The sequence below is a fragment of the Mobula birostris genome, chromosome 8, assembly GCF_030028105.1.
Source record: "Mobula birostris isolate sMobBir1 chromosome 8, sMobBir1.hap1, whole genome shotgun sequence".
In the NCBI taxonomy this organism is placed as follows: domain Eukaryota; kingdom Metazoa; phylum Chordata; class Chondrichthyes; order Myliobatiformes; family Myliobatidae; genus Mobula; species Mobula birostris.
The window spans coordinates 82,146,421-82,168,335 of record NC_092377.1 but is presented as its reverse complement, the minus strand read 5'-3'; the positions used below and the strand labels follow the sequence as shown (position 1 = coordinate 82,168,335).

At 39.6% G+C, this 21,915-nt stretch overlaps 2 protein-coding genes across 4 annotated transcripts in view; one reads left to right on the top strand and one right to left on the bottom strand.

The window, feature by feature from the left end:
* Window positions 1-21,915, top strand: part of crls1 (cardiolipin synthase 1) — a 64,283-nt gene that overhangs the window by 15,772 nt on the left and 26,596 nt on the right. The gene's annotated exons all lie outside the window — the stretch shown is intronic.
* On the bottom strand, window positions 2,119-21,176 carry LOC140201432 (uncharacterized). 2 transcript variants are annotated; one of them, XM_072265534.1, is made up of 5 exons: window positions 20,936-21,176; window positions 18,878-19,634; window positions 16,400-16,604; window positions 12,557-12,694; window positions 2,119-10,651 (listed from the first exon to the last, which is right to left on the bottom strand). In XM_072265534.1, the coding sequence occupies exons 2-5, from the start codon at window positions 19,602-19,604 to the stop codon at window positions 7,126-7,128; spliced, it is 4,596 nt and encodes a 1,531-aa protein (XP_072121635.1). In that variant the 5' UTR covers window positions 19,605-19,634; window positions 20,936-21,176; the 3' UTR covers window positions 2,119-7,125. The 2 variants fall into 2 exon arrangements, with proteins under 2 accessions (XP_072121635.1, XP_072121636.1); XM_072265535.1 differs by lacking the exon at window positions 12,557-12,694.

Below are 21,915 nucleotides of genomic sequence, written 5' to 3'. Positions count from 1 at the left end.
AGAGAGCAGGCCTTGGATGGTGGGGATCATTGATGAATGCTACTTTCCTGTGTTAGTGCTCATTGTAGATGTGCTCAATAGTGGCGGAAGGCTTTATTTAGCCTGTGATGCACTGAACTGTATCTACCACTTTTCGTAGGTTTTTCCATTCAAGGGCATTGGTGTTTCCATACTAGACTGTGATGCAACTAGCCAGTATACTCTACTGTGCAACTATTGAAATTTGTCAGTTTTGGGTGATGTGCCAAATCTTAAACTTATAAGAAAGTTGAGGTGCTGCCATGCTTTCTTTGTAATGACACTTGCATGCTAGACCCAGGACAGATCCCCTAGAATGATTATACCAAGTAATTTAAAGTTACTGACCATCTCCACCTCTGAATCCCCTGATGGATCACTGGTTTCCTCTTCCTGTATCAATAATCAGCTCTTTAGGTTTGCTGATGTTGAGTGTTGATTTGGTGTTGTGGCACCATTCAGCCAGATTTTCAATCTCCATCCTAGATGCTGATTCATTGCCACCTTCAGCCTCACCTTCTGCAATCCCCTCTGGAAGTATGCATCAATTCTACTTTGTCGTTTAATATACAGAGCAGAACAGGCCTTTCCAGTCTATTGGGCTGTGATGGCCAGCAACCCACCTATTACACCCTAGCCTAATCACAAAGCAATGTACAATGACCAATTAGCCAACTAGCTGGTATAGTCCAAAGACGTAGGAGGAAACTGGAGCACCCGTAGGAAACCTACATGCACATGGGAAGAACAGACAGACTTTTTCTTTTAAACAAAGGATGCTGGAATTAAACTCTGAACTTTGCTTTCCCGAAGATGTAATAGTGTTGCACGAACTGCTATGCAGCCATGGCACCCCCAAATTTTAATATGTCGCTGTTGTATATAGTTGCAAGAAAAGGTTTGTGAACCCTTTCCAATTACATGGTTTTCTGCATTAATTACTCATTAGAATGTGGTACGATCTTCATCTAAGTCACAATAATAGACAAACGCAATCTGTCTAGACTAACAACAATTGTACTTTTCATGTCTTTATTGAACATATTGTTTAATCATTCACAGTCCAGGCTGGAAAAAGTATGTGAATCCTTGTATTTAATAATTGGTAGAATCTCCTTTAGCAGCAATAACCTCCACCAGATGATTCCTGTAGCTGCAGATCAGACTTGCACAATGGTGAGGATGAATTTTAGACCATTCCTCCATATAAAACTTTTAGTTGGTCAATATTTCTGGGATATCGTGCATGAACAGTCCTCTTCAGGTCATGTCACAGCAACTCAATTGGGTTAAGGTTCGGTCTCTGACTTAGCTATTCCAAAACACACATTTTCTTCTTTTTAAACCATTCTTTTGCTGATTTACTCTTGTCTTTTGGATCATTGTTTGTTGCATTATCCAACTTCTGTTAAGCTTCAGGTGACAGACTGCTACCCTGACATTCTCCTGTAAAATATCTTGATACAGTTTTGAATTAATTGTTCCCTCAACGATTGCAAGCTGTCCAGGTCCTGAAGCAGCAAAGCAGTCCCAAACCATGATGCTCCTTCCACTATGCTTCACAGTTGGGATGAGGTTTTGGTGTTAGTAGGTAGTGCCCTTTTTCCTCCAAGCACAGCAGTGTGCATTTCTGCCAAAAAGTTCAACTTCCATCTCATTTGTCCCCAGAATGTTGTCCTAGAAGTGTTGTGGAATATCCAGGTGGTCTTTTGCAAGCTCAAGATGTGCATCAGTGGTTTCCTCCGTTGTGTCCTTCCACGAACACTGTTCTTGTTCAGTGTTTTTCTTATAGTGAACACAAGGACAGAAACTTCAGCAAATTCTAGAGATTTCTGAAGATCTTTTGTTGTTACCCTTGGGTTCTTTTTCACCCCCCTTCAGCATTCATCGACTCCAAATAACTTTTGCAAAAGGCATTACTCTTGAGGTTCACATACTTTTTTGAACCTAGACTGTGAATGATTAAATGGTGTCCTCAGTATTGACGAGAAGTACAATTGCTTGTGTGTTATTAATTTAGGCAGATTGTGTTTGTCTATTACTGTGACTTAGATAAAGATCAGACAGCATTTTTTGGGTAATTAATGCAGAAAACCAGGTAATTACAAAGGGTTCACAAACTTTTTTCTTGCAACTGTATGTGCCACTGCACACACTATCATACAAGAACATGATGAAAAATAATGCACATATGGAATACTTTGTTATTGTTCATCCATATTTTTTATGGAAGCAAATTCAGAATATTTCTAGGACTGGTGGCAATACGTGATGATAAATACAATTTCATGGACTGCGTTTTTTTTTGTAAGAAGAGTGGTTTGAAGATAGTTTTGGAAAGACAGATTTTGGCTATCAGAATAGCTTGAATTAGTACAAATTTTTTTTAAAAATGCTGAATAGATTGAGGAGGTTAAGGCCTATTACTGTCTGGACAATCATAATGAGTAGTTTGTGTGAACCCTGCAGGATAGTAAAAATTGGTTTCATTGGTAGGAAGAGTGAAGAAAAGGCAATATTAAGGATTTTGGCTATCAGTTTGAATTAGTATAAATTAGAAAAAGAATGCTGAATACATGGAGGAGGTTAAGGCCTACTACTGGTACACCTGGATAACTGAACCCTGCAGAATAGTAACATTCAGTTGGGAATTGAGTAGTTGTTCAGTGGCCTTGAATCTGTGGAAGGTTTGAGGAGGTCCAAAGGGAGGAATGGAAAGGAGGCTGATGTGATGGGTATGCAAGGTTTAGATTATGAATGGCTTTGGGAAGGAACATATTAGCACTTTGGAGATTACTGGATAGTTTGGATGACGAACAGTTGAAATGACAGCTTTGATTGATTACTGTTGTTACGGCAGCAGATACTGCGGGGAATTGATTTAAGTGTCTGTAGGATGGAATCAAAGCAAGTGATTTGATACTCCGAGTAAATGGACAGGGTTGTATGACACTGGATGTTTGAACATGTTGGTTAGAGTAATAGTAAATGGTTTAGGGCAGGTATAGTCAGTGGGTGGTAACAAGGGTGAATGAGAGAAATGGGCAGTAAATCGTTGCAAAGTTGGATAGCTGTGAAGTCAGTTATTTAATGTATTTATCAGAAGAGAAGCATAAACCAAACTCCTGGATTGGGAATCTGTGCCCAGGTAAAGAATCTAAAGCAGGATATGAGGCATTATTTCATATTAGAAATGATGCTTTGTGTAAGATATTATTTCATATTTAAAACCTGAATAAATATTGTAAAACTCAAGATTTATTGTGACATCTTTAATAAGTTAGAAGTGGCTTTACTCAATCACACAGCGGAATGAATTCTACTCAAGGATATTTATGAAGCAAAACCATGAAAACTCCTTAGGTTTGAGGCATGATATATGATAGGTGCTTATGAAGGAAAAACAAAATGCTGTAGATACAGGCCACTGTATGCCCAATTCCCCCCTGCTCTCAGTAAAAATAATACTGAACCATGCAGTGGAAAAGGCATCATTTGTGGAAGAATTTCAGATGGTGTTGAGGCAAGCAGGAGTGAGATCAATCAGCTGGTCAGTGTTGCTGCAACAGCTTTGTTGCATTCAATGTCAGTAAGACCTCAGAATTGATTGTGAACTTTAGGAAGGGGAAGTGGAGGAAACTCACACTAATCCTCATCAAGGGATCAACAGTGAAAAGAGTGAGCAGTTTTAATTTCCTTGATGTCAGTATGTCTAATGATCAATTCTGGGTCCAACATATTGATGTAATTCCAAAGAAGAAACAACGGCGGCTATATTTTATTAGGAGTTTGAGGAGATTTGGTATGTCACCAAAGACTAGCAAATTTCTACAGAGAGCATTCTAATTGGTTGTATCACATCTGGTATGGAGGGACAACACACAGGATCAGAGAAAGTTGTAAACTCAGCCAGCTCCAGCTCCATTATAGGCACTGGACTCCCTAGCGTGGAGGGCATCTTCAAAAGACAATACTATGAAAAGGTGGCATCTATCATTAAGAACCCTCCATCATCTCGGACAGACAACCCGAATAGGCGGACTGCGGGCCAGGTCCAGACCGCGAGAGCCAAATGTCTGGACCGCGCCGACCCATTGGCATTTATGTGAACACACCTGTCATAACGTAATTAAAGCGCGCGCTGCTGTAATTTATTTTAACCTCATCCCACACCGTACACTTGACCTATGCCCCAGTAGAGCACGCGACCTTGTCTGCAAATCAGAAATCTTGCCAAAGCTAAGGAGCCATTCGCTGATGCCGAGTTGATTAAAACGTGTGCAATTGATATGGTTGGTGAAGTTTTAAGTCATGATGAGAAAACCAAGAAAACGGTTGTGGAGCTATTAAAGACGGTGCCATTGTTGGTTAACACGGCAACAAGAAGAGTAGAAGTTTTAGCGGAGGAGTGTTTTTCCAATCTACTCACCGATTTGGAGAAAGCAGAAGCCATATCACTAGCCATAGACTCGTCCTGTGACCGAACCAATATGGAAGAGGTATCTGTGTTTGCAAGATTTTTTGATGGGAAGACCTTTCGGGAAGAGCTATTTTGTTTGCTTCCTCTGCCTGGGTGCATAACTGGGCAAATAATTTTTAACAAATTGACACAGTTCTTTGAGAAGAATGGTTTGGATGTGAGCAAAATTGTGTCCGTTGTCACCGATGGGGCTCCGTCGATGGTGGGACAACACAAGGGCTTGGTAAGCAGGTTTGCTGCTGTTAACCCAGCACTCTTGGCATTTCATTGCATTATTCACAAATCAGTGTTGTGCGCTAAACCATGTGGGGAAATGAAAGAGGCGATGGCTACTGTGACAAGACTGGTAAATTTCGTTCATGTGAGTTCTAGTCTGCAACATCGCCTTTTTAGAGCATTGCTGGAGGAAATGTCAGCGGAACACAAAAGATCTTTTGCTACATAATGATGTCTGCTGGCTGAGCAAAGGCCATGTGTTGGAGAGGGTGTGCGACCTGTGTGATGAGCTTGTGTCATTTTTATCCAGCCTGCAGAGCCAGAAAGCCCAGGGATGTAAGAGGTTGTTAAGTGACAACAAGGTGATGGCACATGTTCTTTTTTTGTGTGACATCATGTCTCATCTAAGTCAACTTAATCTGCAATTACAAGGCAACAGCCACACTGTTGCGGACATGTACGAGGCGATTGAAGCTTTCTGGCCAAAGCTGAACCTTTTGGAGAGAGAGATTCACGAGGGAAAGTTGCATTTGCCATGTCTGCGGGAGCATCGTGAGAAGAACGAAATGCGGGAGGATCCAGTGATGAAGGTTTTTGTGACGAGCCTGGCAGAAAACTTCAGGGAACGATTTAAAAGCTCCCCTGAACTCTTAGGTGATATCCTCCTCTTGCTGAGACAGCCGTTCTCTGTTTTGGCTGACGGCCAGTGGACTGCAGAGGCCAAAAGGCTGGTGCCTTCCATAGATGAGGCAACTCTTCAGGTGGAGGTCTTGGAAATGAGAACATCTGATTTGCTCAAAGCACAACACAAGGACGTTGGGGTGAGTGGCTCAATTCAAAAATACGAGAGCTTTTGCAATGCTGTTACTCACACTGCTCCCCTCCACGTACTTATGTGAGTCAACATTTTCTTCAATGAATTCTATCAAGAACCAGGACAGAAACAGACTCTCCAATGCACATCTTGGCCAGTGCCTCAGGATTACCACAACAGAATACAGGCCCAACATCAGAAGGATTGCCTCATCCCATCGCTGTCACTTCTCTCACTGATTGGTGAGTGAATCAATTTATTTTTGTCCATTTGTCAATCTTATTGTGGTATAATAATATTACAATGGTAATACTGATAATTTCATTTATAGCTACACTTCATACTTCAAATGGTACATAGCTTAATTAAATAGAACAAATAGATTAAATGAGAGAACAGAAACAGTGGAAAAGGCAGTACTACTAAAACTCTGTGTGTGGAAGAGAAGTTTTCTTTGTGTAGAAGAGAAGTGGTGAAGACAACCACGTTTACAGTGTGTGTGCGTGCATGTAGTTTAAGTCCCAGATGAGTTCTCACTGTGACAGCTGACAGTTGTGATAGCTAGAGTCATAATTAAATGGTTGATTTTGGACTTATTTTGTTTCAAGAGTGCATTATTTTTCCTTGTGTGACCCACAATACAGGTTTTGAGAATCCCAGGCCTAAATTATTACTACTACTACTACTACTACTACTGTCACCACTACTTCACCACTACCACCACCATCACTACTACTACCACCAACAACATCTGCCCATAAAACAACTTACTGGTGCAATGAAAAAACCCTGGATGTTTTGGCCCTTGGCTTGGCACGCTTTACATAATTTGGCCTTTGTGGAAAACTAATTGGGGAACCCCGATCTTGGCCATGTCCCCTTATTGCTGCAGTCAAGGAGGAGGCAGAGCAGCCAGAAGAGACTCACTTAATGTTTTTGGAATAACTTCTTCCCCACCAGCTGACTGTATTTATTTTTGGTTTCTTCTTTTTGCTGTACTTATTTAATTATAAATATTTTTCCTATGGTAATTTGTAGTTTTAAATATGTAAAATTATGCATAGCACTCTACTGCTGCAGCAAAATAACAAATTTCATGAGGTATGCAGTGATATTTAACCTAATTCTGATTCAAAATAGTTGGTCAGACCATTTAAAACACCCATCCTTCTATTTCTCAATTGGAAAGTGTTTGCATCAAAAGCATTCACTGGTTTGTTACCCCCGAATTTGTTACTCATTCTTTGCAGATCACATTTCCTTCTTCAGCCATATGCCAATTTGTATTACAGTTTGCTCTTTAAAGAGCAGTGCAATGCTGGATAAATCCTTTTATTATCTAAGGTAGTAAATACGGGAAATGTTTTATTTAATTTCACATATTTACTTAATTCCTTCACATAGCAATCTGAGTAAATGATTGAAAATCTGTATCTTGTACACTTAATAAAACCATACTTTTATAAATAACAGTATAGTTTGAATGATTGCAAAAGAACAAACAACAGTTGATGTATAAGATTCCAAAATGTAATTATAAGTTGTTACATAGTTAGTTTTAGGCAGGTTTTCCTTGGAGTGGTTTTAAGTTTTAGCTTTAAAGAATCTGTTCAGAGTCTGGACTACTTGTGTGTTCTGTTCTTGGATCTGCTAGCTCCAGATGGTCTTCAAATGCTGGATTTTGCAAACTAAGGGGATCCAAGCTTATGCGTGATAAACTAGTTAATCGTCCCCTTTGATAAATTTTGCACAAGCAAAACGACAGTGTGATTACAAGTATGAAGAGAATGGCAATAATGACAGTAGAGGCTATATAAAATATATTATTGTAGTTTGGTTTAGTCTTGAATATATAGCATGAGCCTTTTGAAGGCCAGATGCTACTTGTGGTACTTGATCCTGCTTTATTCACAGCCACCACACAGGTATGGTATGTGCTGTCTGCAGTAAGGTCACGTAAGGTGTATCTTCGATATGTCGGTTTGATGGTGTCAGTCTTGAACAAACGTCTGTTGTCATCAGATTGATAAATAATATAGTAATACATTACTGTAGAGCTAGGAGCACACCAGAAGATTTCTGCTGAATTGTCAGTAATCTTCATAACCTTTTGTATTTTCACTGGATCCGGTGTAACATCTTCCCCAGCTATGACAGGGCAACGACAGCCTGTCAAATGTTTCAAGTCATGACAAGGTACTTGCCAGTGTCTACATGGATCATAATTACAGTCACCAGGCGTAGGGCTTGTGATTTCTTCTTTTTCCAATGAGTCTGTATCGTCATCTTCAATGTGTATAAATACTGGCCCCTTTTTGGGTGTGTATGTTGCTGTCTGCATTGTTACTGTTGAGTACTGTTTAGTACCAGATTGTACTCTGGTGAACAGTGGGTAATATTTATTGTCATTTTGATCACTGGTAGTGATCAGGTTAGATATAGTCCCAGTTTGGCTTCTGATTGGCCCTGTATCATCTCTGGATGTTTTTGGGTATGATTTGATCCAAGTTGAATTTCTGGCTGCCAGTGTCTGAAATTCAGTCCCAGTTTCATCTCTGGTTGTCAGTGGGTGAGGTTCGGTCCCAGTTTCTTCCCTGTTTGGGAGAGGTTCTGTCCCAGTTTGTTTTCTGGTTGGGTGAGGCTCAGTCCCAATTTGATCGCTGGTTGGGAGAGGTTCAGTCCCAGTTTCTTCTCTGTTTGGGGGAGGTTCAGTCCCAGTGTGTTCTCTGGTTGGATGAGGTTCAGTTACAGTTTGTTCTCTGGTTAGGTGAGGTTCAGTCCCAGTTTGTTCTCTGGTTGGGTGAGGTTCAGTCCCAGTTTGTTTTCTGGTTGGGTGAGGTTCAGTCCCAGTTTGTTTTCTGGTTGGATGAGGTTCAGTCACAGTTTGTTTTCTGGTTGGGTGAGGTTCAGTCCCAAATTGTTCTCTAATTGGGTGAGGTTCAGTCCCAGTTTGTTCTCTGGTTGTCAGTGGGAGAGGTTCAGTCCCAATTTCCTCTCTGGTTGGGAGAGGTTCAGTCCCAGTTTGTTCCCTGGTTGGGAGAGTTTCAGTCCCAGTTTGTTCTCTGGTTGGCTGAGGTTCAGTCGCAGTTTGTCCTCTGGTTGGGAGAGGTTCGATCCCAGTTTGTCCTCTGTTTGGGTGAGGTTCAGTCCAAGTTTGTTCTCTGTTTGGCTGAGGTTCAGTCCCAGTTTGTTCTCTGGTTGGCTGAGGTTCGGTCCCAGTTTGTTCTCTGGTTGGCTGAGGTTCGGTCCCAGTTTGTTCTCTGGTTGGCTGAGGTTCGGTCCCAGTTTGTTCTCTGGTTGGCTGAAGTTCGGTCCCAGTTTGTTCTCTGTTTGGCTGAGGTTCGGTCCCAGTTTGTTCTCTGTTTGGATGAGGTTCTGTCTCAGTTTCTACTCTGGTTGTCAGTGGGTGAGGTTCGGTCCCAGTTTGTTCTCTGGTTGGCTGAGGTTCAGTCCCGGTTTGTTCTCTGTTTGGGTGAGGTTCTGTCTCAGTTTCTACTCTGGTTGTCAGTGGGTGAGGTTCGGTCCCAGTTTGTTCTCTGGTTGGCTGAGGTTCAGTCCCGGTTTGTTCTCTGTTTGGGAGAGGTTCAGTCCCAATTTGTTCTCGGGTTGGTTGAGGTTCAGTCCCAATTTGTTCTCTGGTTGGGTGAGGTTCAGTCCCAGTTTGTTCTCTGGTTGGTAGAGGTTTGGTTCCTGTTTGTTCTTGGGTTGGGAAAGGTTCGGTCCCAGTTTGTTCTTTGGTTGGGAGAGGTTCGGTCCCAATTTGTTTTCCGGTTGGATGAGGTTCAGTCCCAGTTTGTTCTTTGGTTATTGGGAGAGGTTCGGTCCCAATTTGTTTTCCGTTTGGGCGAGGTTCAGTCCCAGTTTGTTCTTTGGTTGTTGGGAGAGGTTCAATCCCAGTTTGTTCTCTGGTTGGGAGAAGTTCGGTCCCTGTTCGTTCTTTGGTTGGGAGAGGTTCGGTCCCAATTTGTTCTCTGTTTGGGTGAGGTTCGGTCCCAGTTTGTTCTTTGGTTGTTGGGAGAGGTTCAATCCCAGTTTGTTCTCTGGTTGGGAGAAGTTCGGTCCCTGTTCGTTCTTTGGTTGGGAGAGGTTCGGTCCCAATTTGTTCTCTGTTTGGGTGAGGTTCGGTCCCAGTTTGTTCTTTGGTTGTTGGGAGAGGTTCAATCCCAGTTTGTTCTCTGGGTGGGAGAAGTTCGGTCCCTGTTCGTTCTTTGGTTGGGAGACGTTCGGTCCCAATTTGTTCTCTGTTTGGGTGAGGCTTGGTCCCAGTTTGTTCTTTGGTTGGGTGAGGCTCAGTCCCAGTTTGTTCTTTGGTTGGGTAAAGTTCGGTCCCAGTTTGTTCTGTGGTTGTCGGTGAGTGATGTTTAGTCCTAGAGTGGTATTTGGTTGCCGGGAAAAGCTTGGCCCTCATTTGATCTCTGATTGTCAGTGGGTAAAGTTTAGTCACTGATTGATATCCATTTGTTGGGTAAGGTTCAAATGCCTTTTTCTCTTTGGTGGCAAAGGGTTCTGGCTGAATTTTATCTCTGATATTAGGGTTGAGTTTAGTTCCAGATTGACTTCTGCCGGTTGTCATTGGATAAGGTTTGGTCACAGTTCCTTTTCTGATGGTTGGGTAAGTCTCAGTCTCTGATTCTCCTACATTATTTGTTGTGTAAGGACCAGTCTCTGTGTGATCTGTGGTGGTTTGGAGGTTGAGTTTAGCTGTTGTTTGGTATCTGCTTGTGATAGGTAGTGTTAATGACATTTTTATGCTTGATTTAATTTTATTCCAAGTTTCATTATTTTGTGTAGAGCTTTCTTTGGTCTGTAGAGTACCAGAGTTTGGATTAGAAGCTGTTTTAAGGAGTAGTAATGTATGGAGCAGGTTAGTACTATTTGTGAAAGATGTGAAGCTTAATTGAAACTTGGTTGAACATTGTATTGGTTTGCTGCTTGACTTGACCTTGATCCCTGAAGGATTCTGATATACTACTGTTGTATGTTCTTGCTGTTGATTTTGTACAGTTCTGCTATAAGTCTGCAATTCTTCTGTGGTGCTTCCATTTCTATTGCATTCATCAATGAAGCCAGGCAATAAAATCTGTCTTCGAGGACCATACTTTACACATCCGGTATCGTTTGCTCTTTTACACATGTGGGAAGATAAGTTACAAAGCATTAAAAACTGAGTTAATTACATGACCAAAATTTAATATTTAATTGTTTATTCTTCCCCAATCAAAATTATGCCAGAAAATTGTATATTTATCAGTCAAAGTTTCAGCAGTAAATGTATGTAATAATTGGTGTCAAGATTATGACCAATATTAGTCCATTTATAGTAACTAGAACCACAGAAACCTGCGGCTTCTTATTATACAGTAAGCTTCTGTCATTTTAATTTACTATTTGACATTGATGTAATCAGCATTTGACCACTAACTGCTAATATTAGGAGCGGGCATCCTGCAAAGATCGCACCAAGAGCACAACTTGCAACATTGAATGAGGTGAAAAAGAACCCAAGTGTAACAACAAAAGACATGCAGAGATCTCTAGAACTTGCTAAAGTTTCTGATCACTACAAGAAAAACACTGGAAGGACACCACAGAGGAAACCACTGGTCTCCAATAAAAAAGCATTGCTGCATGTTTTAAGTTTGCAAAAGACCACCTGGATGTTCGTCATCACTTCTGGGACAATGTTTTGTGGACAGATAAAACAAAAGTTGAACCTTTTGGGAGAAATGTGCACTGCTGTGTTTGGAGAGAACAGGCCACTACATACCAACACCAAAACCTCATCCCAACTGTGAAACATGGTGGAAGGAGCATCATGGTTTGGAGCTGCTTTGCTGTCACAGGGCCTGGACAGCTTGCAATCATTGAGGGGACAATCAATTCAAAATTGTATCGGGACATTTTAAAGGAGGATATCAGGGTAGTGGTCCATCACCTGAAGTTTAATACAAATTGTATGATGCAACAAGACAATGATCAACAAGAACAAATCAACAACAGAATGATTTAAAAAGAAGAAAATTTGTGTTTTTGAATGGCCAAGTTAGAGTCCCGACCTTAACCCAATTGAGATGCTGTGGCATGACCTGAAGAGGGCTGTTCACGCAAGGTATCCCAGAAATATTGATGGACTGAAACAGTTTTGTATGGAAGAATGGTCTAAAATTCATCCTCGCCATTCTGCAAGTCTGATCAGCAGCTACAGGATATGTTTGGTGGAGGTTATTGCTGCTAAAGGAGATTCTACTAGTTTTTGACTTCAAGGACTCATACATTTTCCAGCCTGGACTGTGAATGATTAAACAATGTGTTCAATAAAGACGTGAAGTACAATTGTTTATGTGTTATTGTGTACTATTGTTATTAGTTTGGCTCTTTTTTGTTTGTTTGTAACTTAGATGAAGATTAAATCACGTTTTATGAGTAATGCAGAAAACCAGATAATTGCAAAGGGTTCATAAGCATTTGTGTATATATAGAAATAGTTGTTAAAACAAAGGGTAGATACTTTGAAAGGTGGTTGTGAGGGGTGTGGTTGGTAGTTTGAAATAATAAAAGTGTGATGAGAAGCATTTGTAGAAATCTGGCAATGATTAGATGGGGAAGACATCAATCACATGTATCCATTTTGGTGCCAGTGGAGAAAGTTTTGAGAGGAGAATGTAGTGGTAGATAAAGATGAAGACAAACAGGTTATTTTTGTCACAGTCAGCTAAATGTTACTCTCAAATATGGTATTCTATTTCTAAATGCATAATTGCAAAAATTATAAGTAGTCTAAATGAGAAATGCATCCATTTGCAAATTAATATTTTATGTTTTGGTTGCTTTATACTTATGTGATGATTTTTTGAAGAATTGCTGTTGTTTCATTATTTTATAACTAACAAATTTCAATAGAAACAATGAGAAAACCAAAATTAGGCTGTGAGAATTTAAAGTTATTGTTCCTGCTGACTAACCGACAGACTTGTGCTGTAGAAATGTACTTAAGGTTAGTGCTGCATTATGGTAAAGATGACCCTTACCTGTTCAGAAATGTCTTTTCTGGTTCCTTAATCAACCAGGAAAGTTCACAGCTACAAACCAGATGGTTTCCAGAAAGGGTTATTTCGATGGTTGAATTCGTGAATAATTTCCAGGGTCTGAATTCTGTTAGGTTGCAACTAGAACAGCAAACAGCAACAACTTAAATGGGATTCTGTTTTGCTGTTTTAATCTCCTTTATGGTCCTATTAAATAATTTTATTTTGTTGCACTGGGCCATACAGGATCTGATTCTCCTGAATGCATTTGGCCTCTGTCCATTGTAACTTTCTTTGTGATTGCATGGTCTTTGCACATACTGTATTCTGTAGACTCTTAACATTACATACAGTGCTGGCTGAATTGTGTCTCTTTTTTTATTTTATTGTTTCTAGTATTGTGGCACAAATTGTCCTCCATTGACTATTCAGTTCTTGTTAAAATGATTAAACTTATCCTGTTTGGCTGGAATTGTTATTGTGGCACTTAGAACGTACAGTGCTTAATATTGCAGCACTCCCCAATGTAATCAGCATAATTCTTTACTGACCAAGTTCCTTTTACTTTAATTACAGGATCATTTTAAATTGGCCAAAAATATCTCCATTATTATTTCACACTAGTTCATTAATTTGAATGATTATGTATTTTTTTTGTTGCTTAAAAAAAAACCCTTTTGGTCTAGAACCTCAAGATCGCGATGCATCTAATCGGAATCCAGCTCCAACTAATGGTACAATTGTTCGTCCTTTACATCTTTCATACAATCGCAAGACACTGCTGGATATTTAGAATACCAAGTACCACAAGTCTGCCTCACTGGTGAGTTGTTGGATGGTGGATGTGCTTCGTAGCATGGGCTTATTGCATTCTGTGTTGTCGCCTGCTACAGCCACCCAGGAGAGAAGCTGTCAGAAACAGTGTGCATGGAAACAAAAACATGAAAATTGTTTAGGTATTCATGTGTGATGAAAGGCGAAACCCTGCAAGTCAGCTCTGCTGTGAATTCTGCTTTGAAAGGATCGATCACTGGAAAATCAAGTAGATTAACCTGTGTCTGAGACTGAATCAGCATGAGATAAGGAACAGCTGCATGCTCACTCTGATGGAAATGTGGGGTTCTAGGATAGCACTCCTGAAGCAGCCATCCAGCTAGAGGGCTTCGTCTCTTTTTGGGCTGACAGAATTCCCTCAATTTCTGGCAAAACCCGTGGTGGAGAGATAACTTAATGAGAACTGGTGTGTGAACACTTCAGTTGTGATGACCCACTGTTCGCCTTTAGTAGAGTTCTTAATGGTGAAGTGCAGGCCCTTCTATTTACCAAGGGGGCTCACTGCTATTGTGATTGTGGCTGTATACATTCCTACCCCTGTGCTAATGCATCAATGACTTGCAAACCACACACCTCCATGGTTAATTGATTTAATCTAGTTCAAAGGGAGGTAAAGACCTGGGCAGAAGGAGCAACCTTAGCATTGCGGAGCTATTTTGAAAACATGGACTGGAACACGTTCAGGGAAACCCTCATCATTGCAGAACTACTTTGAAAGCACGGACTGGAGCATGTTTGGGGAGGCGGCTACCTATGACCATCACATTAACATAAATGAATATGTGAGATCTGTGACTGGCTACATAGAGAAGTGCATGGAGGGCATTGCTGTTATTAAACAGATCTATGTGAGGGCAAATCAGAAGCCATGGCTGATAATAGAGGTCTGGGCATGGCTGAGACATTGGGAAGCTGCTTTTAGATTGGGGGATAAGACAGCTTTCAGGTCAGCAGGAGCTGTCTTCCTACACCATCAGGAAGGTAAAATGAGATTATTCTCAGGGAGCATACAGCAGAGACATGAGGCGCATGTTGCAGGGTATTCAGACCATAATGAACTACAAGTCCGCCCTGCGTATCAACGACAGTGACACTTCTCTTTCTGATAGTCTGAATGACTCTTACACTCTGTCTGATGCATGGAATAATGTGCAGACGAGGAAGGAACCCTTCCTGTTGTGAAGAAGGCACTCTGTCTGGCCGCAGCTGATGTGAGGAAGACCATAGCCAGGCTCAACTCAAGTAAAACTGCGGGGCCTGATAATGTACCTGGTCAGGTGCTCAGGGACTGTGCAGCCTTCTAATGGATACCTTCAATATTGCTCTGGAACAGTCAACTGTCTCCCCAGGCTTCACGGCAGCCTTCTCATCCCGGTGCCCAACACGGTAACAGTAACCTGCCCCAACTACTGTCCAGCGGCGCTGATCGCAACAATAATGGAGTGCTTTGATTGGCTGGTTATGGATCACATTAAATCCCAACTTCTGGTTACATTGGACCCCTTCTATTTTGCTTATCACCCAAGTTGGTCTGCTGATGATGCCATAGCTTCTGCACTCCACTCCATCTTGTCACACCTGGAAAATTGTGCCTCATGTGCCCGAATGCTACTTATTGGCCACCTTGGTGTTTTAATATGGTGACCCCTCAGAAGCTGGTGGATAAGCTGTCCTCACTGCTCTCTGTAACTGGATCCTGAACTTACTGACAGAAAGGACGCATTCATGCTGTGTTGGCGGAATCACCTCTTTCTCCATCATGCTGAACATCGTTGGTCTCCAGGGCGCATGCTCAGTCCACTGCTGACAGAACAGTAGTTGCCCTATTCATCAAAGACCACGAGGCAGTGTACAGAGTGCAGATAGAGTGGCTGGTAGATGGTGCGTGCACTATAATTTGAGTCTCAATGTGGACAAGACCAAAGAGAAGAATGTGGATATCAAGAGCATGCATGTTGACCTCTCCTCACTGCACATAAGTGGCTCCTCTGTGGGAGCAGCAAGTTTTTGGGAGTGCACATAATGGATGATTTCACTTGGTTCCTCAACACCACCTCTTTCATCAAGAAAGAGGAGACTGAGATGAGTGCAGTTTCTCTCCCCCACATTCTAACCAATTCCTATGGGAACATCATTGAAAGTGTCTTTAACCAGCTCCATCACCCTCTAGTACGGGAATTGCCAGGCATCTGATTGCAAGTCCTACAAAGGATTGCGAGGACAGCTGAGATATTTGTAAGGACCACTGCGTACACAGGGCTCTCGGTATTGTTAATGATCTCTCCCATCCATCTAAGTAGCATTAGGACAAGAACTGTTAGAATGGGAAAAGGCTTTTTCCCCCAGCTGTACGACATCTGAACTCCCTGCTACCACCCTGGTCCCATCAGTATGAAGTGCTGGTAGTGTTATAGCTTTATACTGTTTACTTATTAATTTGTGTCACAAATGCAAATTACTAGTGGTAATATTTGTGTGTGAGTTATTTGTACAACACAGTGCACCTTGGTCTGGAGAGACACTTCTGTTTGGCGGTGTTCATGTATATGGTTGGACGACAATAAATTGAACTTGAAATTGTTGTTCCAAGTAAAAAGAGTATAATTTGCTATACTCGTTTAGCTTTAGCACCCCTTTTAAAGGATTTAACTAAGCATTTGAGCTAAGACCAGGCTAATAAAAACAGAAAATGCAGGAAACACTCAGCAGGCCAGGCAGCATCTATGCAGAGAGGAAAAAGTTAACATTTCAAATCAAATACCTTTTGTCAGAACTGTGAAAGAAAAATATCATGAATTCATAAGGTTAAACAGGTACATGACCTTAAGTACATTAGCTTTATATCATATATTGGCATGCAAAGGTATGTATTAAATTTTCCAAATAAAAACACTGACTGTATTTAGTAAATAACTGAAGAAATATCATAGAAGGATGGGTGATCTTTAAAACATTTCTCAACAAAATGTATTATGGAAGTAGATTTACTTATAGCAAGGTTGAATAAGTTACCTTTTGAGAGAAAGTGTCTGTAAATGTGGGAGTTGTTCAAACATACTACTTTTCACAAAGTGTAGTTGTGAATTTTCTTCCAAGTTCACTTGAGTAAGATTTGAAGTGAAGAGAAATAGATCATCAGGCAGAGACTGAAGAAAGGGCATTCTCCTCATCCATAGGATCTGCAAATTGCTTAATCCTTCGAAACACTGTGGGTCAACTGTAATTGTAAAATTAATGATTACCTAGTGTATTCATTCCTTTGAAAAACCACGTAGATAAAGGTGTTACAGATTGTGATAGGAACATTAGAGATTATGGCTGCTTCAGAAATGAGTACCTCTTTAAATCTATAATTTATCCCAATCCTTGTAAATCATTGAAAATTATATTGGTAACAGCAGCATAAACATTTTTTGACATTTATGTTCATGGCCATTTTCAGTGACTGATACATAGGATTTTTTTAAAGCTTATTCGTTAGGAGTTTACCAACTTTGAATACAAATAAATTTTCCTTGCCAACTTTACATATTTGGCAGGCCCCTTCAGTAAATCAGTTATGTGTTATATTCAGATGATCTTTTTCATGTTCAGACCATAAAAAGTGAATATCAGCTGTGAACGGTATAGAATTCATAGAATGCATTTAACTACTGTAATATCCAATTTCTTTAGTTAGGGTACTATTTTTTAAACAGCTGAGGAACTCATCTTACAAATTTATAACAAAATTTGAGGAACTATTTAGAGAAAGCTTTTGTAGGTTGGGAAGAAGACAACAGTTAGAGTGTGATGTCTTTTGGAATGACATTTTATTTGTGAAACATGGATATTTTTGAATGCTTTTAAGAACACATCTGATTTAAAATAAACGACCATAACTACCTTAAACGCCAATGCATTATTTTCACATTTTGCTGTTGAAATAGATGGAGTACTCTTCTTTTGTTTAGGGTATCAGAATGAAGACATTGACTAAGCTACCGAATATGTCCTTCAAGTAATTCTACCTGTGAATATTTTTGTCAAGTCAAATACCAATTTTTGACTTGCTCCTTTTTCTGTGCCTCTTGAGTCACTACCTCTACCCTCCTACACAATCCAAATTCACCTCAGTGGTTGTTGTTCAGTCGTTTAGTCAAGTCTGACTCTTTGTCCTCATGGACCATAGCGTCCATAGGGTTTTCATGGCAAGATATGGAAGTAGGTTGCCAGGCTTCTGTGCAGATACTGCTGCTGCCCGGCTGGCTGGGTTTGAACTCAGGACCACTGCCTTGAAGTCCAGTGCTGATGCCACACCACCACCAACTGGCCCACTTCAGTAGTAGTTTACTGTACATTTTTAATGTACATTATTATCTAATTTAATTCTTAATTTCTGAATAAAATGTTTTATATGCAGGGTTATTAGATTTGCTAAGCACAGTTTGCATGGTAAATTCTGACATTCCTTGCCTGACATTTGTTTTTGGTAAAGTTGATCTATTATTTGATAGCCATTTGATGTGTTTTAAATTTTTGAGTGTGTGCTTCAAGTTCAGGAACTTGAATAGACAGGGGCAGAGGTGAAATGGTTGTATAAAAAACAAACTACTGGAGGAACTCAGTGGGTGAGGCAGCATCTGAGAAAGGTAAAGGGAGAGTCGATAGGGTCATGACCTGAAACGTTGACCATCCCGTTGCCTCCACAGATGCGTCCTGATGCACTGAGTTCCTCCAGCAGTTTGTAATTTGCTACAGTTTACAGAATCTGCAGTCTCTTGTGTCTCTGAAATGGGTGAACATTGTTTTAATCATATTATTCTCCTTGGAAGTCCCAAGCACCACCACCAACATTTCTACCGTAGCTCACTTGCCTGCCATGTAAGGCAAAACCTGTTGTGTTGAATTTTAAAATGTAGCTGTAATGTGATAACTTTAAATTTGAATACAGCTGAAAATGTTTTAATCACATTTTTTTGTCTATTACTTGTGACTAAGCAGATTCATTTATTCATTCATTTTTTTGTCTGTGTTTCTTGTGAATAAGCAGAATTTAAATGTAACTTCATAAAATTGCAAGCTCTTATAAAATGGTATTCATTATTGAAATATTTTAAAGTAATCAAATTGTAATCAAGCTCTTCAGAAATGCATTCATTAACATAAGTGCCATCATGATATTTGTGAGTCTTTGTAGTATAGGCAATTAACAAATTTCCCAGAAATGGATAACTCAGTAGGGGGAGAATATGGTTTGATTGGATGGGCCAACTTTTTGTGTAGTGTTTTTGAGATCAACATAAAGAAACTTGAGTTTCTATAAGCTTTGAATACATTTTTTATTCAAATTATGCAGTCTTCTGTGTGCACCGATTTTGGGTGAATTTTCCATGAAAAGCTGGTGCATTTGAGCCGAATCTCTAGGCTAACTTATGTTCATTTCTTCTTTGAGAGGGCAGTACATTTTTGTGGTACAGAATTTAACAAATTGAGCATCGTGGTACTTACAGGTTTTGAAAAGGTTCTCACTCAAATCAAGGGTTTTGATGCTTTTTGTTTCAGATGCAAATGCCTTGTAACTGCACGATTCCAAAGATGTTGAGGACAGATTTAGGTAGCGTAGCTTGGGGAAAGGATTGAATTCATATGGGCTAATTTCTTGCAAGGGATTTCCTTCAAGTCTTAGTGTCGTGAGATTAGGCCCTTGAAATTTCCATTGTGACCTTCTAAAGTTATTATAGCTGAGATCCAGTGAAACAATGTGTGGGAGCTTTGTCCCTGAAAACCCAATTTTTGAGATGTTATTATGACTTAGGAGTAAAATTTTTAATTTGTGAAGATCCATAAACTCTGAAAAATTAACCCACTGAATGACGTTCTTCCTCAAGTCAAGAAATTCGAGAGCTGTGGGTAGACATGGTGGGACATTTGTAAGTTGATTGCCAGCTATATTCAAATGCCTTAATGTTGTTATGTTTAGGGATCCACAAGGCAAGCTGTTGTAAGTCAGATTGTTCTGTGACAGCTCGAGTATTTCCAGACCACTCAAACTTTGGAAGGTATTAACTGGAATACTACTAATGTTCATTCTTGACAGACGAAGCTGAGTATCATTTTGAGAATAAGTTTTCATAAGATAGAATGAAAAATGCTTAGACTTAACAATTGGTGAACCAGCGATTCTTGGGTGATTAAAAATTGTCTCCACTAGTAGGAAAAGAGCCACAAGTTCCATTTCTAGAACAAAACTATTGCACTCTGGTTCCTAAGGAGGGAAAAGAAAACACGTTTAAGGTGAATTGTTATTGCTGTTTAATATTCAGTTCTTATATGCAGCCTCAAGATAATTTTAATCACTATTTTATCCATTTTTATATAATGTTTTCTGCTTACAGTTTTTACATTATTCAGTGTTCAGTTTCCAGAATAAATCTTCTGTCTAGGGATAAGATTTAACTAACAACCACATTAGCAGGTAACATTTTTTGTAGCGGCCATCTAAGGTTGTGAATAAAAGCCATAAAACTATTGGCTTCTGTTAGAAGTTCCCTTCTCCTGGACATAGCCCATCTTCCCAAGTTCAGCAAACCAGATCATGTCAAAAAGAGCCAGTGGAATTTTGAGTGTGTTTGAAAGATTCACCCTACACTTTGATCTTTATGTTTGGATTAGGGAAGCTACTTACAATTAATTGCAAGGCCCAAACATCTAGCCTGCTTCAATTTATTCCAACTAAAGTCAACTTGGATAGCAAATCAGCATTTTTTTTTTACAGATATGCCACAACATCTTAAGTTTTGAGCACATTTTATGTTTAAATATTCTACTCCCAAATAGTGAAAAGAGCTAAGTATAAGAGAAAGATACTTGAGGTAAATCATTTTTTGTGTACTAGAGACTGTTTTTTTACACACTAGATCAACATAAAATATGTCATTTAGTTGTTTGATTAAAAGGTCTATTAACTTTTTAAAATAGCTGCAAGTTTTTTATTCATAAGTTGGTTATGAATCTTCATGCATGCTATTGTAATTTTAACATTGGTGCAAACTACATGATACAAATGAAGGCAATTGCCAGTCTTCCATAGAGATCAATTCTTGCTTTTGTTTGTTCTAATCCGGACATTTTATATATATATATATATATATATATATATAGAGTCTGAATATAGTTTACCTCATACTGTTGTCATACTCATCTCCAAACCTATTTACAAAACTGCATTGAATGCTCCCTTGAATTTTTGTTAAATCTAAAAGCACAAAAGAACTGACTTTTAACTAGTGTTTTCTTAACTCAAAGGGTTGTATTTAACTGTGTAAACTTGAATTATGTTTTCTTATTTTTGTAATAAATTTGGGTAAAGACTGAAAGGTCCACATAATAGTTAAACATTAATTCCACAAAAGTAAAGCAATTTGTGATTTTATTTTTTCCACCTGTAATGTAACATTTTGTAGAAAATACACCAGCACTGACAAAGTAATATGATGCTTAATTATCAAGAATATTTACAGTAGCTACAACAGCATTCTCTGAAAGTAAAACATCTGTTACACTTACCAAATTGATCACAGTATTGATTCAGGCTGTGTGAAGCAAATTATTTTCAGCTTGTTGAATGGATGTCCCAGTTGTGTGGAGTGAATCAATGAGATGACTTTTAACCCTTGCTGATTTTCTGTAAGTATTTGCATGTGTTGTAAAGGAAGAATTGTTGAACGTGTGCAAGTCCATGAAGTCCTTGCAGACTCTGGTCACAGAGTCTGTGTCGTTCATGTGACTGCTTTGTTTCTTTTGTGGTGGATGTACATTCCTCCAGCAGCTCTTGGAATGTAACCTGCTTTGATAGCAGAATGCCTCAGATACTGAGGGTTAGCGGGCTTTAATTAACGAAGTATTCAAATTGGATTTGTGGGTGATCTGCAGATTAAAATTTACTCTGATTTTAATGGGAAAATAAGACGTAGTTAAGGCAAAGACTAGGTTAACCCATTTTCCAGAAACACTCATCAAGAGTAATTTCTTTGGAAGAGGTATGGGAAGGGAATGAAATATTTTTATTATGAGACATTTTTCTGGCCAACATTAAATTTTTATATACAACATAAATATGTTTATGATTTTAAAAGTATGAATTATACTATTTATTCAAAAGACCCAAATAAGCCTTTAAAAATAGATGCATTTATCAAAGGCTCCACATGTGGCCATATCCCACCTTGGACACCACTCTGTATAGAGCACTGAGCAGAATATACAAGATTCAACATTATTTATTGTGATTCATCAGTGCACAAATGTAAAAGTCCACAATAAATACATTGTTGGTTCTGGCATGAATGCTGCGTCGCCTCTTCCCTGATGGGAGGGCGACCAAACGGTCTGTGAGCAGGATGGGCAGGATCCTTCAAGATAGTGCTGTTTCTTTTTGGCACCTTTCTGTATGCCTGTTCTTGATGGTTGGTAGGCTGGTACCAGTGGTGAACAGTTTTAACTACCTGTTGTAGAGTCCTGCAGTCCACCGCAATGCGGTTTCCATA

Bases quoted from the DNA above. Each gene is read 5' to 3' on its own strand.
- LOC140201432 (XM_072265534.1), bottom strand. From the start codon at position 19,604: ATGGAACTTGTGGCTCTTTTCCTACTAGTGGAGACAATTTTTAATCAC. The intron at 12,695-16,399 runs GTAACTTATTCA...TTGCTGTTCTAG, and splicing joins CAGACACTTTCTCTCAAAAG to TTGCAACCTAACAGAATTCA. The intron at 10,652-12,556 runs GTAAGGGTCATC...CATGTGTAAAAG, and splicing joins GAAAAGACATTTCTGAACAG to AGCAAACGATACCGGATGTG.